This window comes from Antechinus flavipes, chromosome 2, assembly GCF_016432865.1.
Source record: "Antechinus flavipes isolate AdamAnt ecotype Samford, QLD, Australia chromosome 2, AdamAnt_v2, whole genome shotgun sequence".
Lineage (NCBI taxonomy): Eukaryota > Metazoa > Chordata > Mammalia > Dasyuromorphia > Dasyuridae > Antechinus > Antechinus flavipes.
Window position 1 is genome coordinate 462,148,903 of NC_067399.1, and position 14,462 is coordinate 462,163,364.

At 34.8% G+C, this 14,462-nt stretch overlaps 1 protein-coding gene across 2 annotated transcripts in view; it reads right to left on the minus strand.

The window, feature by feature from the left end:
* Positions 1 to 267: 267 nt before the first annotated feature.
* FBXW2 (F-box and WD repeat domain containing 2) overlaps positions 268 to 14,462 on the minus strand; it is a 31,836-nt gene continuing 17,641 nt past the window's right edge. For both annotated transcript variants that reach the window (XM_051979534.1, XM_051979535.1), the window contains 5 exons: positions 6,729 to 6,923; positions 3,571 to 3,704; positions 2,497 to 2,583; positions 1,369 to 1,538; positions 268 to 959 (listed from right to left, as the gene is read on the minus strand). In XM_051979534.1, coding sequence (XP_051835494.1) covers positions 671 to 959; positions 1,369 to 1,538; positions 2,497 to 2,583; positions 3,571 to 3,704; positions 6,729 to 6,923 — 875 coding nt within the window. In that variant the 3' untranslated portion in view covers positions 268 to 670. The remainder of the gene's footprint in view (positions 960 to 1,368; positions 1,539 to 2,496; positions 2,584 to 3,570; positions 3,705 to 6,728; positions 6,924 to 14,462) is intronic.

Sequence of the window (14,462 nt, forward strand, 5' to 3'; positions counted from 1 at the left end):
AACAAAGAATGACAAATTATCATGGAAACTGATAACATCTGTAGACTTCATGGAAATCACAGGAATTAGTGGTCTTTCTAACTATGGCTCCTATAAAATACAAGCTCCATAAGAGTGAAGCTTTGTGAACAGTATGGAGCACATCCTTTCTTTTCTCTGGGTCTATATTAGAATATCAGATAGATACCTTCTAGCTTTAATGGTTTATGAGTTCCAAAATATATCTGCCTTCTACCTTAAAGCAGGGAAAAAAAAAAAAAAAAAAAGACCAGGGCAAAAAATCTTTAATCACCCACTGGGATTTCATCAATTATTAGTACATCTGTAAACCATTTAACTTGCTTTACTTTAAAACCAATACTCCAGTCAAGAAAGATAGGCCCAAAATTTGTTCTTTTATAATGACAAGCATAACTAAGTACAAATGAGTTTCAATGGTGTAGACTGTTAGCATGCTGCGTTGCATTATGTCAATAAAATAATCCCTTTCCCCCCACCTTTCACCCCACCCCCCATCACTCCCCACCCAGGAAAATAAATGATTGTGCACTGCATGACGATACCATTAGGTGTGAACTTTGGTTCATGCAAAATCGGCTCCCACAGAGGCTGCATTAGGACAAGCAACCTCAGCACCCAAAGTCATTTATTTTAGCTGTTGTCCATATCTTCAGCCATGTTCCTTCCATAACACCAAGTGAATACTGTGGTCAGGCATACTGGTGGCAAAAACCAAACCCATATCATTCTGCCCATCTAGTCCATTCAGCCATGACATTTCACCTGCCAAGAAACTTGAGCCCCTCTTTGACTTCCTGTATTCAGGCAGGGGCCAACGGCTGATCAGGTTCTCTGTCCTTAAGTCCATGATGTATAGATATCGGTTGTCAAACAACAGGGCAAAGATGTCTCCAAAGCCAAGTAATGCCAAATTTGCTAACTCTGGAGTCTTGATAACCCTGTAGGGAGGACAGTTAAGAGTGATAAACAAGAGCATAATTTTGCTTAAGTTATTATCATTACAACTAGAAGGAACCTTTGAGATTCTCTTATTTTATGAATCATAGGTTTAGAGCCAAAAAGAATCTTTGAAGTCATTTAGCACAACTTCTTCATTTTAGAGATGAGGAAACTGGTGAGGAATGTGGTGCACAGAGAAATGACCAACTAGTTAATCAATTAGAATTCTGGACCAATTTCACTCACAATTCAGGGTTCTGTCCATTATAATAAAGAAAAGGTTTCTCGCTGGATTCATAAAAAGCATATAAATGAACAGCACATATAAGCATTTATACCCCCCTTTTGTTTTCAGTTATACAAACTTATAATGATTTAAATTAATTTGATTCAAACAGAAAACACTACCTGAGAATATCATAGCTGGCAAAATCCCACTGATAAAGTCCTAGGGCTGAACTACATACAATGTATTTGCCATCAAAATGGAGTCTGGGCTGCAAACAGATACTTCGATCCTCAGACACAGACAATGTTTTTAAGCATTTGCAGTTGATTTCTCTTCCAATTGGCCAAATCTACAGATGAAGAAACAATCATAAGAATGCTAGCTCCTATCAACTTGATGGGGGGCAGCGGGAGAAGGGGCAGTGTGGGAGGGAAAAACAACCTTGTTTACAAAGCAAGCTAGTGTTGGTCTGTGTTTATTACATTCAGGTTAGTTTAGTCCACTAAGATGAGGAAGATGGATGTTGGCAGGAAGCAGGAATAAGCTAGGGAAGGAAAAATTCAGTGCAATTTGTCAAAGTGCCAAGTCTAGCCTGAAGCAGGAAAAACACATTCAAAAAATTTTTTTTCCTAACAACAATGGTCTTTATGAAATATCTTGGTCTAAGATTCATTTTCAATTTAGAAACAGAATACTTTATACTCTCAGCCGAGAGGACACTAAGTCTTATCACTAGTCATTATTTATTAAGGAAACTTTTGAATATTAGAACAATGCTTTCTTTACCTTAATTGGCACTAATACTTAGCCTGTACTGTCAAGTTTTAAAATTTCTCAGCTCCTGCTTTATTGCTTTGTCAGTGATGTTTGCAGGTGGGAGCTATGAGAAATGTAAGGCCCCACAAAATGAGAAAGTACAAAACTGCACTTCATTAATAGCTTTAAAATAATGGTTCTATAACCATAAAAGATAGTTTAAGCTCCCTGTTCCTTTCTAATCATTAAAAATAAGAAATTAGTGAAGTTAGTGAGGCATTTTAATAACAGCAAGGACAACTAGGGATGGTGATAGGATGTAAGCAATGAAATGTAAGTGAACCATGCTTGTCTAAGGTACATGTATTTAGATCTGGGAACTTGGAAGCTAAAACTGGTTCTCTAATCACGCAGAACTCGATGAGGATTCAAATTAGTTATCTAAAAGTTGTGCTTCAGGTAGTACCTACTATGATAATTTTAATCTTGCTAAATTTGCCCAATTTCATCTAACAGGGAAAACTAAAAGATAGAAAGCAAAAGTCACTCACCTTGATTTCATACTTGTCTGCACTAAGGAGAATGTGATCTCCAGGGCTGTGCAACAGAGACTTGACCTTGCACTTCTGTAAAACCACCTGCAAATATGAAGTTTTTATAAAAGGGTAAGGTCTGAAGTCATGTGGTATATTATGCCAAATTACTGTAACCTAAACTGTGTGCCTTGTGCCAACTAATTACATTTTTTCATTCACAACTAGATGATTCCAGGTATTTATTTAGCAGGATGATGACACTTCATTGTCCTCTTCTCCAATGGCTTCAGTCACGATCATAAAACCAAAAGATTTGGAGCAGAAAGGAGCCTCAGAGAAAACCTAGGCCAAACTCCCTAGTTTACTGATGAGAAAACAAAAGCTAGACCTAACAATATAAACTCCTCACTTTGAAATTTAACATGAGTTTCAGAGATGCTTTCAGTACTTAAAAAGTATGCCTGAGGTATAAAATCAATCTTATCCACTAAGGAAAATATTACCATGGGACAAGCTCCATCATAATCATCTACATTACTGGCAATCTGGTACCTAGAGAAGGGATGTGATGTTACTAAATCCCAGCGTCCTCTAGATGCAAGGTTATATGCAGCTGTCAAATTCTGACATCTCTGCCAAGCCATCCACAAATTAAGGCCAGAAATTGTGATTATTTAACTATTCTATGAAAATCTGTTAAATGAATATGAAGGCAAAAACAAAACAGTCACTGATCACCTGCTTCCAAGGAAACAAAAGAATAAAGGAAGACAAAGGATTAACCAAATGCCTGGGTAGATTTTGTCAACTTACAAGCCATGGTATAGATTTTTGTTTCTGGCTTTAAGGATCTTTAAAAGCATCTAATTCAACCTTTGCATTTTGCAGATGAGGAAACTAAGGCCCCAGGAAGTGAAAAGACACATTTAGTCACAGCAGACTCAAACCCAGAATCCAGTCAGTTCTTGTTTAGCTGCCCTGCCCCATACCACTTCTCACAAGTCTTAAAAGCTGCAAAACAAGGATAAAATACCACAATGTTTCAACAGACAACTAGTAATTTGAGATTTGACTCAACAGCTCTCCTACCTTGGTTACCCACTCAGTATGTCCCGTGAGTGTGTTTAGGCATGTCCCCGTTGATAAGGCCCATACTTTCACAGTGAAGTCCGCAGAACCACTCACCAAGAGATCAAGCTCATCATTGTAGTCCACGCTGAACACTAAAAACAAAAAATAGAAACCCCCACATATACAAAGATAAAGCACCCTCCATTGTCACATTCATATCTCTTTTTCTTGCTAAGAAAAGGGGACCTTCATGACTCATAGGTAATAAGTATATTTTTCCAGAACTGCAAAATTATGAAAATTTCCAAAAGCTCCTCATAGCTTAGTTTTATATAGTGCTACTACTCTTGTTACTATAATGCTCTACTCAACTAGAAATTATGAAGAAAATCCAGCTATTCAAACCTCTTTTAGAATTGAGGCTTGTTAACAATAAGGCCAGGTTAACAAATATCAATTAACACCTCTCTTTTTAGTCATTCATGACCTAAAAGTGATATGGGAATCCAAATAGCAGAAATGCCAGTATTTTCTCCTTACTACTACCTACAAGCAAAAAAAGAGAGAAAGAGAGAAAAAGAAAAAGAGAGAAAGAGGAAGAAAGGAAAAAAGGAAAAAAGTGCCTTGCACAAGCACTAGATAATCTGTCATATGCAAAGAAAACTGCATTTAGCCACATACAGAAGAGTATTTGTCACCTGAATAAAGACTTAGTGGGGAAAAAAATCAAGAAAGAACCCCTCCCCCAATCAATTTTAACAGTATATGGTTGTGAAAAAAAATGAATTGGGGAAAACGGAGAAAATATGGAGATCACATTATTCAAATTCATACTTCATGTTTTCACTGGGGTGAAACCAATTACCTTATTTCTAGTTATAATTCTGAATAGTGAGAATTTGAACATATATAACCACTTCAGGGAATTCATTATTTGTACTAATCAGGATCAAGCTATACCTCAAAAATGAAACAAGTTTAATTCATTCAACAAATATCATAAACAGCCTATAAATGTAGGCCATTGTGAGAGTCATTAAGGGAAATATAAAGATAAGTAAGATAATGTCTCTATTTTCCTGGATTTTTACTAAAAATGTAGAAGAAAAAATAAAGTATGTCTGCAAAAAGCCGTATTTAGGTCAATGTGTCATAGCAGAAAGAGTAATGGTCTTGAAGTCAGAACATGGATTCAAGTCCATATATTGGTACATTACCTGTGTAACTGAGTAAACTACTTCCTCTCTTTAGAGCCTATATGCCCTACATGTAAAAAGAGAGTAACACTTACTATTTTACAGAGTTGTACGGAAAAATACTTTGTAAACTTTAAAAGGCTAAAAAAAACCCAAAGCTTCAATTATTAGAATAAAAGAAATATAAAATGTGATGAAATCAGGTAAGGAAACCAATAACAGCTGGAGAAATAAAGGAAAAATTCATAGAAGAAATGATATTTGAACTTCATCTTGAGGATGAGTAAGATGTTAATACTTAAAGATTATATGGAGAGAAGAATAATCTACTAGATCAATTCAAGTTTTTGGACAAAATCCCAAAGACGCCAAGAAACAGAGCCTTGAATTTGAAATTACAGTCAAATGATAGTTTTTTTTTTTTTTTTTAAAGAATGTAGGGAACCGAATAGATCTGATTCTTAATTCCCATCTCTAGGAGATTATTTGAAATGCTTAATAAGAGATTCAAAGACCTTGAGCTGTAAAGAAGAATTTAGAAACCATGTCAAACTGCTAAAGATAAAATAACCTACAAAGAAAACTCCACCAAAAAAGTGATACATGTTAGAAGTGCTAGATTTCTCTAATTTGGAGATAAAGATTTGGATGAGGGAAAATTTATGGCAAATATATAATGGGTTAGAAAGATTGGCCTCTAGCACTGGTTTTGATACTACTTGACTCACGCCCTAAGATAAAAACCATCTCTCCTGAGCTGTGAAATGGGAATAATATCTAATCTGCCAATTGCACAGTATGGTTGTGAGGATCAACTGATCCATCTATAAAATTTTTGCCAGAATGTTACTTTTTATGCATAATTCTGATTACATACATTTCTACTCAAAAATCTTCAAATTTTTTTGACCAATACCCAAAGATTCTTCACAGTTTGATACAACTTTTCCAACTTTATCTTCTATTTTTCTTCCCTCGTTTTCTATGATTTAGTCCAGTTGAACACTGGTATCCTGAATATTTCCTACCCTTTTCTTTCAGTGCTTTTGACCATAATCTTCTCTGAAATGTCTTTCTTCCCTCTAACTTCTGAAATTCTACTCTTTCTTTCCCTAGCTCAAGTAAAATACAACTTCCTCCAAGAAGTCTTCCTTGCCTACAAACCAGTAATATTCTCCCACAGATATTACACTGCACTCTGTCCCACAATTCTTTCATACATTTATCATGTATACTGTCTATTAGATATATATCTATGCCTTAGTCCCGCTCTAAATTCCATTGAGGTAGAATCAAGGTCTTATTTAAATTTGACCATGACTCCCCCAATGTCTGACACAGTCTTCTGTATTCAGTTGATACTTAATTTTTATTGAATAAAATGAGATAATTCACAAATAAATCATTTGTAATTTTAAAGAGCTATAAAAATGTAAAGGATTTTTAAAACTACTACTTGAAAATCTATGAAAAGGGATTCTATCCACTAAGATTTTTAAGCAATGAGCAAATAGTCTGTAGATGAACCACAGTAAAATATATTCCCAATATGTATAAGGAGTAAAAATTAAGTTAGTTATATAGGGCAGTACAAGGCACTACAAAAGGACAATAGAGAATGGTGGAATAATTTAACTGGTGATGTTGGACAAGCCACTAAACCTCCCTTGGTATTGTTTCCTCATCTGTAAAATGATAGGGGTTGAAACAGAATGGCTCATTTTGGCTTGAATTCTATGTAGTCCAGCAGAGAGTTTTAATCCCTCATTGTAAAATCTCATTTCCCAAAGTTTAAAGAAAATCAACATATTAATTTAGATCAGCCTTTCCTCCCCACCTCCATACTATGGGCAGGGAAAGTATTAACAGTACAAATAAAGGGAAATGTCCTATAACTACCATGGAAGAAGAATGGCATATATAAAAAGGAAATTATCTTTCTTGGCACCCAGACAAAGACATGGATTTAAAAAACCATACCTGCACCTGTGTGTCCTCGGAAGTGTTGGGTTCGGGCTCCTGAACTCCATTCCCAACAGGCTACTGTGTTATCAAAGGATCCTGTTACAAGTTTCTGTTCATCAAACTTCACAGCAGCACAAGTGTGAGTCTGTATGCCATATATACACTGTCCTGTGCTCACATCCCAGAGTTTTGCAGACAAGTCATCTGACCCTTCCAAAAAAAGAAAAGGGAATGTTAGGAATAGTCAGAGCATATACAACAAAAGTATACCCAGAGTTAAGAAATGATAATAGCAATAAGTAATAATAATTCATATTTACAGAGTACTTGAATTAATAGAATCATGGGATTCAGAGCAATAAGGAACTTCAGATGGCATAGTCCAATCCCTCATTTTACAGGTGAAGAAACTGAAGCTAGAGGTTAAGTGACTTGCCCCTGTCACACATATAGTGCCAAAGGCAGGATTTAAACTCAAGTCCTCCTTTAGAAACACTGTTCTTTCCATTGTACCATGACTCACAAATTTTTAATGAGGGAGTATTATAGATATCATGGTACCATGTTACAGTAGGTATGGCGTCAGAGGTCTTGGGTGCAAATGCTGCTTCTATCCCTATTTTATCTTTGATCTCAGCCAAATCACTTAACAATCTCTCTGGCCCTACATAGTCTCACTATAATCAGCTGAGCTAGAATCAGAGCTTCTTAAACTTTTTTCTACTTATAACTCCTTTTCTCCTTCAAAATTTTAATGTGACCCCAAACATACAGGTGTAGAAAACGGGTATATAAATCAAACATTTACTGATAGTAAATCATAATCATCATAAATCAACCCCCACATTTAGTTATAAGACCTCCCATGTGGTCATGAATAACAGTTTTAAGAAGCTGGAAACTAGATAACCCATAATTTTTCTTGGAGTATTAAAATTATTTATAACTCTATAAGCATTATTACCTTTTTTTAAAGGTGAGGAAGCTGAGGTCCCCAGAAGTAAAGAAACTGACATTTCTCTAATCAGAAAGCCAATAAATGTGGAATTGGGGTTTGATATCAAGATTAAAAAAATTTTTTTAAATAAAATGAAAAGATAGCATAGTTTGGTCTATATTCAGACTCCATCAATTCTCTTCCCAGATGTGGACACCATTTTTCATCATGAGTCCTTAAGAGTGTCCTGATCACTGCATTGCTGAGAACAGCTAAGTAAGCCACAATTAATCAATCATCATACAATATTGCTGTTACTGTGTACAACGTCCTCCTGGTTCTACTCACTTCATTTTGTATCAGTTCAAGTCTCTTCTGCCTTTTCAGAAATCAACCTAGTTGTCATTTCTTATAGTACAATATTCCATTACTATCATATACTACAACTTGTTTAGCCATTCCTCAACTGATGGTTATTCCATCAGTTTCCAAGTCTTTGCCATCTCAAAGAGGTGTGATATAAATATTTTTGTACATTTTTTTTTAATTTAAAAATAAAAAACGAAAAAAACCTCTTTGGAATTCATAGTAATGGGATTATTAGATCAAAGGGTATGACTAGTTTGATTAGATTATCCTTTGGGTGTTGTTCTCTAAAATGGTTGGACTAATTTACACCTCCACCAATAACGCATCAGTGTCCCAATTTTCCCACACCCCCTTCAACATTTCTCATTTTCCGTTTCTAGTGTATTAACAAATATAATAGGTGTGAAGTGGGAACTCAGTTGTTTTAATTTGCATTTCTCTAATCAATAGTGATTTAAGAATATTTTTTCATATAACTATGACATTTTTTAATATGATTTTTTTTCTGCTGAAAAAAAATTTACTATTTTTTCCTTTGACCATTTATCAATTGGGGAATGACTTGTATTCTTATAAAATTTTCACAGTTCCCTCTATGCTGACAAAATATAAAATCTTTTTCAAAGAAATTTGTCATAAAATTCACTTCTCTTCCCATTTTTGTTTTCCTTCTTATTCTGACTGCACTGATTTTGTTTACACAAAACCTTTTTAGTTTAATGTAATCAAAACTATTCAATTTATTTCTCATTTGGTTATGAATTCTCCCTTTCTTCATAAATCTGACAAGATTCTTTGCTCTCCTAATTCACTAATGGTATCATCCTTTTTGTCTAAATCATTTATCTATTTTGACCTTATCTTGGTATATGGTATATAGTATGTGATGTTGGGTTTACATCTAGTTTCTGCCATACTGTTTTCCAGTTGTCAAATGAGTTCTTGTTCCAAAAGCTGGGGTTTTTGGGCTTATCAAACAACTCACTATGATCATTTACCTAATCTATTCCACTGATCCACTAAATCCAGTGTGATTCCCATTTTTCATTCAGTTTGAGATATGAATATGGTATAGCTGAGCCACCTTCCTTCACACCTTTTTCACTGATTCCCTTGATATTTTTGACCTTTTTATTCTTCCAGATGAACTTTATGATTTTTTTCTAACTCTATAAAGAATTTTTTGGTAGTTTGACTGCTATGGCATTTAATAAAGAAATTTAGATAGAATTGTCATTTTAATTATAATGGCTCAGCCTACTCATGAGCAACTGATATTTTTCCACCTGTTTAAATCTGTTTTTTTATAAAAAATGTTTTGTAATTATATTAATAAAATTCCTGGGTTTGTTTTGGCAGGTAGATTCCCAAGTACTTCATGCTATCTACACACAGATATTTTAAATAGAATTTCTCTTTCTACTAGACTTTCTTAGTAATGTATAGAAATGCTGATGATTTATTTGGATTTATATCTTGCAACTTTGCAAGTTAACTACTTCAACTAATTTTTTTTTAATTTTATAATAACTTTTTATTGACAGAACCCATGCCAGGGTAATTTTTTTTACAACATTATCCCTTGCACTCGCTTCTGTTCTGATTTTTCCCCTCCTTCCCTCTACCCTCTCCCCTAGATGGCAAGCAATCCTATATATGTTAAATATGTTGTGGTATATCCTAGATACAATATATGTTTGCAGAACCAAACAGTTCTCTTGTTACACAGGGAGAATTGGATTCAGAAGGTAAAAATAACCCGGGAATAAAAACAAAAATGCAAACATCAACTAATTTTTTAGTAGATTCTCTAAGCATATTATCAAATCATCAGCAAAGAATGAAAATTTTATTTCCTCATTACCTATTCTAATTTCTTCAATTTTTTTTTCTTCTCTTACTAATATAGCTAACATTTCTAGTATAATATTGCGTAACTGTGGTGATAAGGGCATTCTTGCTTCACTCTACTCTTCTAGTTTTTCTCTATTACACATAATACTTGTTGATGATGAAATCAGGATTCAAATCCCATTTCAGACCCTTGAAGATTATGTAGTCACAGTCAAATCACTTAAATTCTCAAAAAAACCTGTTTTCTTTCTGCAAAAGGGGAGAATATTTACATAAATTAGATCACAAGGTTATGGGTGAGTCAGGCATTGACCAATCTTAAAGAGCTATATAAATGAGTGGTTAGCATAATAGGAATAAGGAGCAATGCAATATGCATAGAGAACCATCCTTAAAATCAGAAATACCTGGACTAAAACCTGCTTCTGATACATACTGGTGGAATGACTGGGCAAGTCACTTAACATCTTAATGCACCAGGTAAATCTCTCTTCATAGAAAATCAGGCTCCAATGTGCAATAGCAAAAAGGAGTCTCTTTTTGGAAGTTCCCTATATCAAGAAAATCACCTATCTAGCCCCCTGTCCCATCCCATCTCCTCTCCCTCAAAAAATTTACCTTTGTAATTATTAATCAAGTTACATCTCTGGGACTCAATTTTGTTAATTTAGAAAGAATTTTGGACCAAGTGACCTAAGGCCCATTCTAGCTCTGATATTCCATAATTCTATGATTTGTCCTTAATTGAAATCTAGGTTTCTTTAACATGTAATTTTAAATAGTTCTCTATGACAGTGACTATTTGTACATACCTTACAACCCAAAATCTAGAACAGTAATCACATGAGTGAAGGCAAATCACCAATAGTTGTACAATCTTTCCTCATCTGATTTTATAATACTTTACTCTTCAAATTTATTTATTGCTTTCTAATGTATACTTACATTAACTGTCATTGTGTTTATTGGGACATACCCTTATCGGGATAGAGATCATGTCTCATCAACCTTTCTCTGTATTTCCTCTTGCATCTCGAACATACCCAGAATAAGAGAAGTGCTTTATAAATCTAAGCTGAGTGGACAATATCATCAGAAAAGCTTTGAATTCCAAAATAACTTTAGCAGAGTCCCCTTGCAACTTCAAAAACTCATGAGTTTGGCAGCATCCCAAATGGAAAGAAGGCAGATTTGGACAGTACAGTGGATAGAGAACTAGGGGTAGAGTCAGAGGAACTGGAATGTAAATTGTTATTCTGTTATTTTACTATCCATGTGACCTTAGCTAAGTCAAACAGTCTCTTAGACTCAGTTTCTTCACTTATAAAGCAGAGGGAGAGAATAAGCATTTTTATAGCATTGTGCTAAATAACTTTGTGAAGTAGGTACAGTTGTTATGTCCATTTTGCAGCTGAAGAAACTGAGGCAATTGACTTGCCCAGGATAATAGTTAATAAATGTCTGAAGTCACATTTGAACTCAAGAACTTCCAGATTCTAAGTCCAGCACTTTATCCACAGCACCACCTACCTGTGATCATGTATAAAATGAGGGTGATTCATTTCTCTGGACTAAATGATTTCTAAGATGCCTATCAATCCTAAATCCTATGAAATGGCAAAGAGAACATTGTTAAGTTAATTTAGGTTCTTTGGAGATAAAGGATCTTATCTCTTACTATATGCTTAATGTAAACTATAGAACAATTAAAAGTTAAAAGAATACAGGATTTGGAGGGTGAAAACCTGTGTAAGAATCCAGGTTCTATCATTTACCACCTGTGTAACCTTGGAAAAGACTCATTAACTGTCTTTATCTCAGTTTCCTTTTTTATAAAATCAGGAGGCTGGACATGATCTATTTGGTATTTTTTCACTTTAAGCATACTATTCCATGATTCAAATGAGTAAGAGATGCTTTTATTGACTTGATTTTCTTTTTCCAAGTTCAGTACTCTTTCCACTATATGCTCCATCTCTTCAACAATTACATTTCTGAGGGAAAATAGATGAACTTAAGCACACAATACCCCAAAGCATAACTACTTAGATGACAGTAATGAAAGTCTGCTGCAATGTTTACAAATCAACAGGTTGGTATTCCTACTTAAATAATTTACCAAGTTCTATAGTTGCAGATAAGACAGATAAGCATTATTTGTAAAAGAAGAATAATGCATAGTTATAAAAATTAAAATATTTTTCATTTAACAATACAGTCCTTAATCATACAAAACATCAGTTCAAGATAGACAACTTTTCTTGAATAGAAGCCAAACCCAACATGCAAAAAGTAAAAAATGATCATTTGAAAATAAAGACATTTGGGTTTGAACCTGCTGTATGGTTGGACAAATTATTTTATCTCTATTCCCAAGTTATTCCATCTTTATTTTATGTATACCTTCTATGTAATCTTGATTATCCCTTTTACTATTCTTTCTGCCCTCCATCCAATATTAAATCTCTTTTTCTATATTATCCCATTCATTACTGCCTATTTAATTCAATAAATATTTATTCAGTGTTTATTAAGTGAACTAAAAGTAGGGGTTATAAAAAGAGGCAAAAGACAGTACTACTCAAGGAATTTACAACCTATAAGGCAGAGCCACTATGTAAACAAATATATACAAACTATATATGGGATGAACAAGAAATAATTAACAGAGATAAAGAAGGGTTGAAGAGCTGGGACTTAAAGGAAATCAGAGAGGTTAATAATCAAACAGAGGAGGCATAGTATTCCACATGAGGGGCAGTCAAAAGAAAATGCTTTTAGTCAAGAAATAGAATGTCTAGTTCATGTAACAACCAGGAGGCCAGTGTCACTGGACTGAAAACTATATGCAGGGGAGAAAGATGCAAAAAGGGGCAACAGTAGGAGGGAGCTGGGTATTCAGAAGGGTGCTGAATACCAAATAAAGAATTTTGCATTTGCTTCTGGAAGTAGCCACTGGAGCTTGCTGGGAGAGAAGCTTAAACACAATCACATTTGCATTTTACAAAAATCATTGTGGTGGTTGAATAGATAATGGATTGGAATGGGGAAAAACTTAAGGCAAGCAGAAACTTCAATAGTCTTATTGTAGTATTCAAGCTCTGAGGCAACAAGAGTTTGCATTAGAAAGGTGATAGTGTCAGAAGAGGGAAGGAGACATATAGGGATATATAGGGAATTGGGGGAAAGGGAGGGAGAGATAGTGAAGAATCTAGGATGACTCCTAGGTTACAAGTCGGAGGGACTGGTGGAATGGCTTTGTCCTCAATTATAATAGGGAAGATAGAAAGGGAGTTGGACTTGGAGGGAAAGATAATATTTTGGACATTTGAATTTAAGATGTCTATGAGACTTCAGTTTGAGATGTCTGAAAGGCAGCTGGATGATGCAAAATTGAGGTTTAGGAGAAAGACCAAGGAAGAAAAATGTAGATTTGAGAATCAACAATACAGAAATGGTAATTAAATCCATAGAAGCTGATGGGACCAAATGAAGTGGTATAGAGGGAGAAAAGAACCATCATCAAAACATTGAAAAAGATGAAAAATCTCAAGAGATAAGTTTCTGAATAAACTTATAATCAGGCTAGTTGGCAATCAATAAATTGATGATCACTGGTTTCTCTCAATAACCAAAGATCCCCAATGGAGACCCCCGAGAGCCTTAAATACCTTTCTAAAGAGAATGTCCTTGACAAGTCCTGATTGGTGGACATTTAATGAGGAGGTGGATGAAAGTCTTCAGCCCCTCCTGCTGAAAATGTGGCTTGACCATGAGACTTAGTAGCTTCTAGCAATTTGGATGGAAAGATGCATCTTTATCCAGACTTCTCTGATTAATTTTTCCAATTTGAGCTGGTTTACCCTAAACTCTAATGGAAGGTTTAAGGGCAAGGTTCTTTTCTCCAGGATAAGGACTAACCCACACTGAATTCTATTTATACTTAAAGAGAAATTAGGTCTCCTACTTAGATGGAGTCCTGTCCAAGATTGAAAAGCATGCTTTTTGAGAGCTAGGAGTAATGTCATCAACCAGTCATGTGCTTCAGAGACTGACTTTAATAAGAGTTACAATAATGAGGAATGAGGAAAGAGAAAAGGAGAAAAGTGCAGATCCCAGTTTAATAATAATATATAGGATAGTAACTTATTACCCCCTCTCCCCCATTCACTTGAAAGATGTAATCTGCTTAATAAATCACTCAAGAATTTTAAACTATGAACCTTATAATGAGATATAATGTGAGAGGATTGACAGGAGCTACTGGGACAGTCCCCTTTGGCAAGCAGGTCTTATAGAGGATAATGGAGCAATCTTTTTCAGTAGTCCATTCCCACTGTCCACTATATCTTAGGGTTTAGTTATCTCATCTCATATAGTTGTCTAGTTTTTTGGAAACATCTGCAGTCCTCTGGTCCTTTAGAAATCTCTTTTTTTAGAGATCATTGGTTCAGGCTTCAGAACAGCTTCTAGTGGATTTGCTTCTCCAGTTCAGGTCAGTAGTAAAGATCCCCTTTCCATTAAAATCTCTTACAAAACAGATCTTAATACAATACAGGTTTGCTTTGTCAACAATTACATGAGGTAGA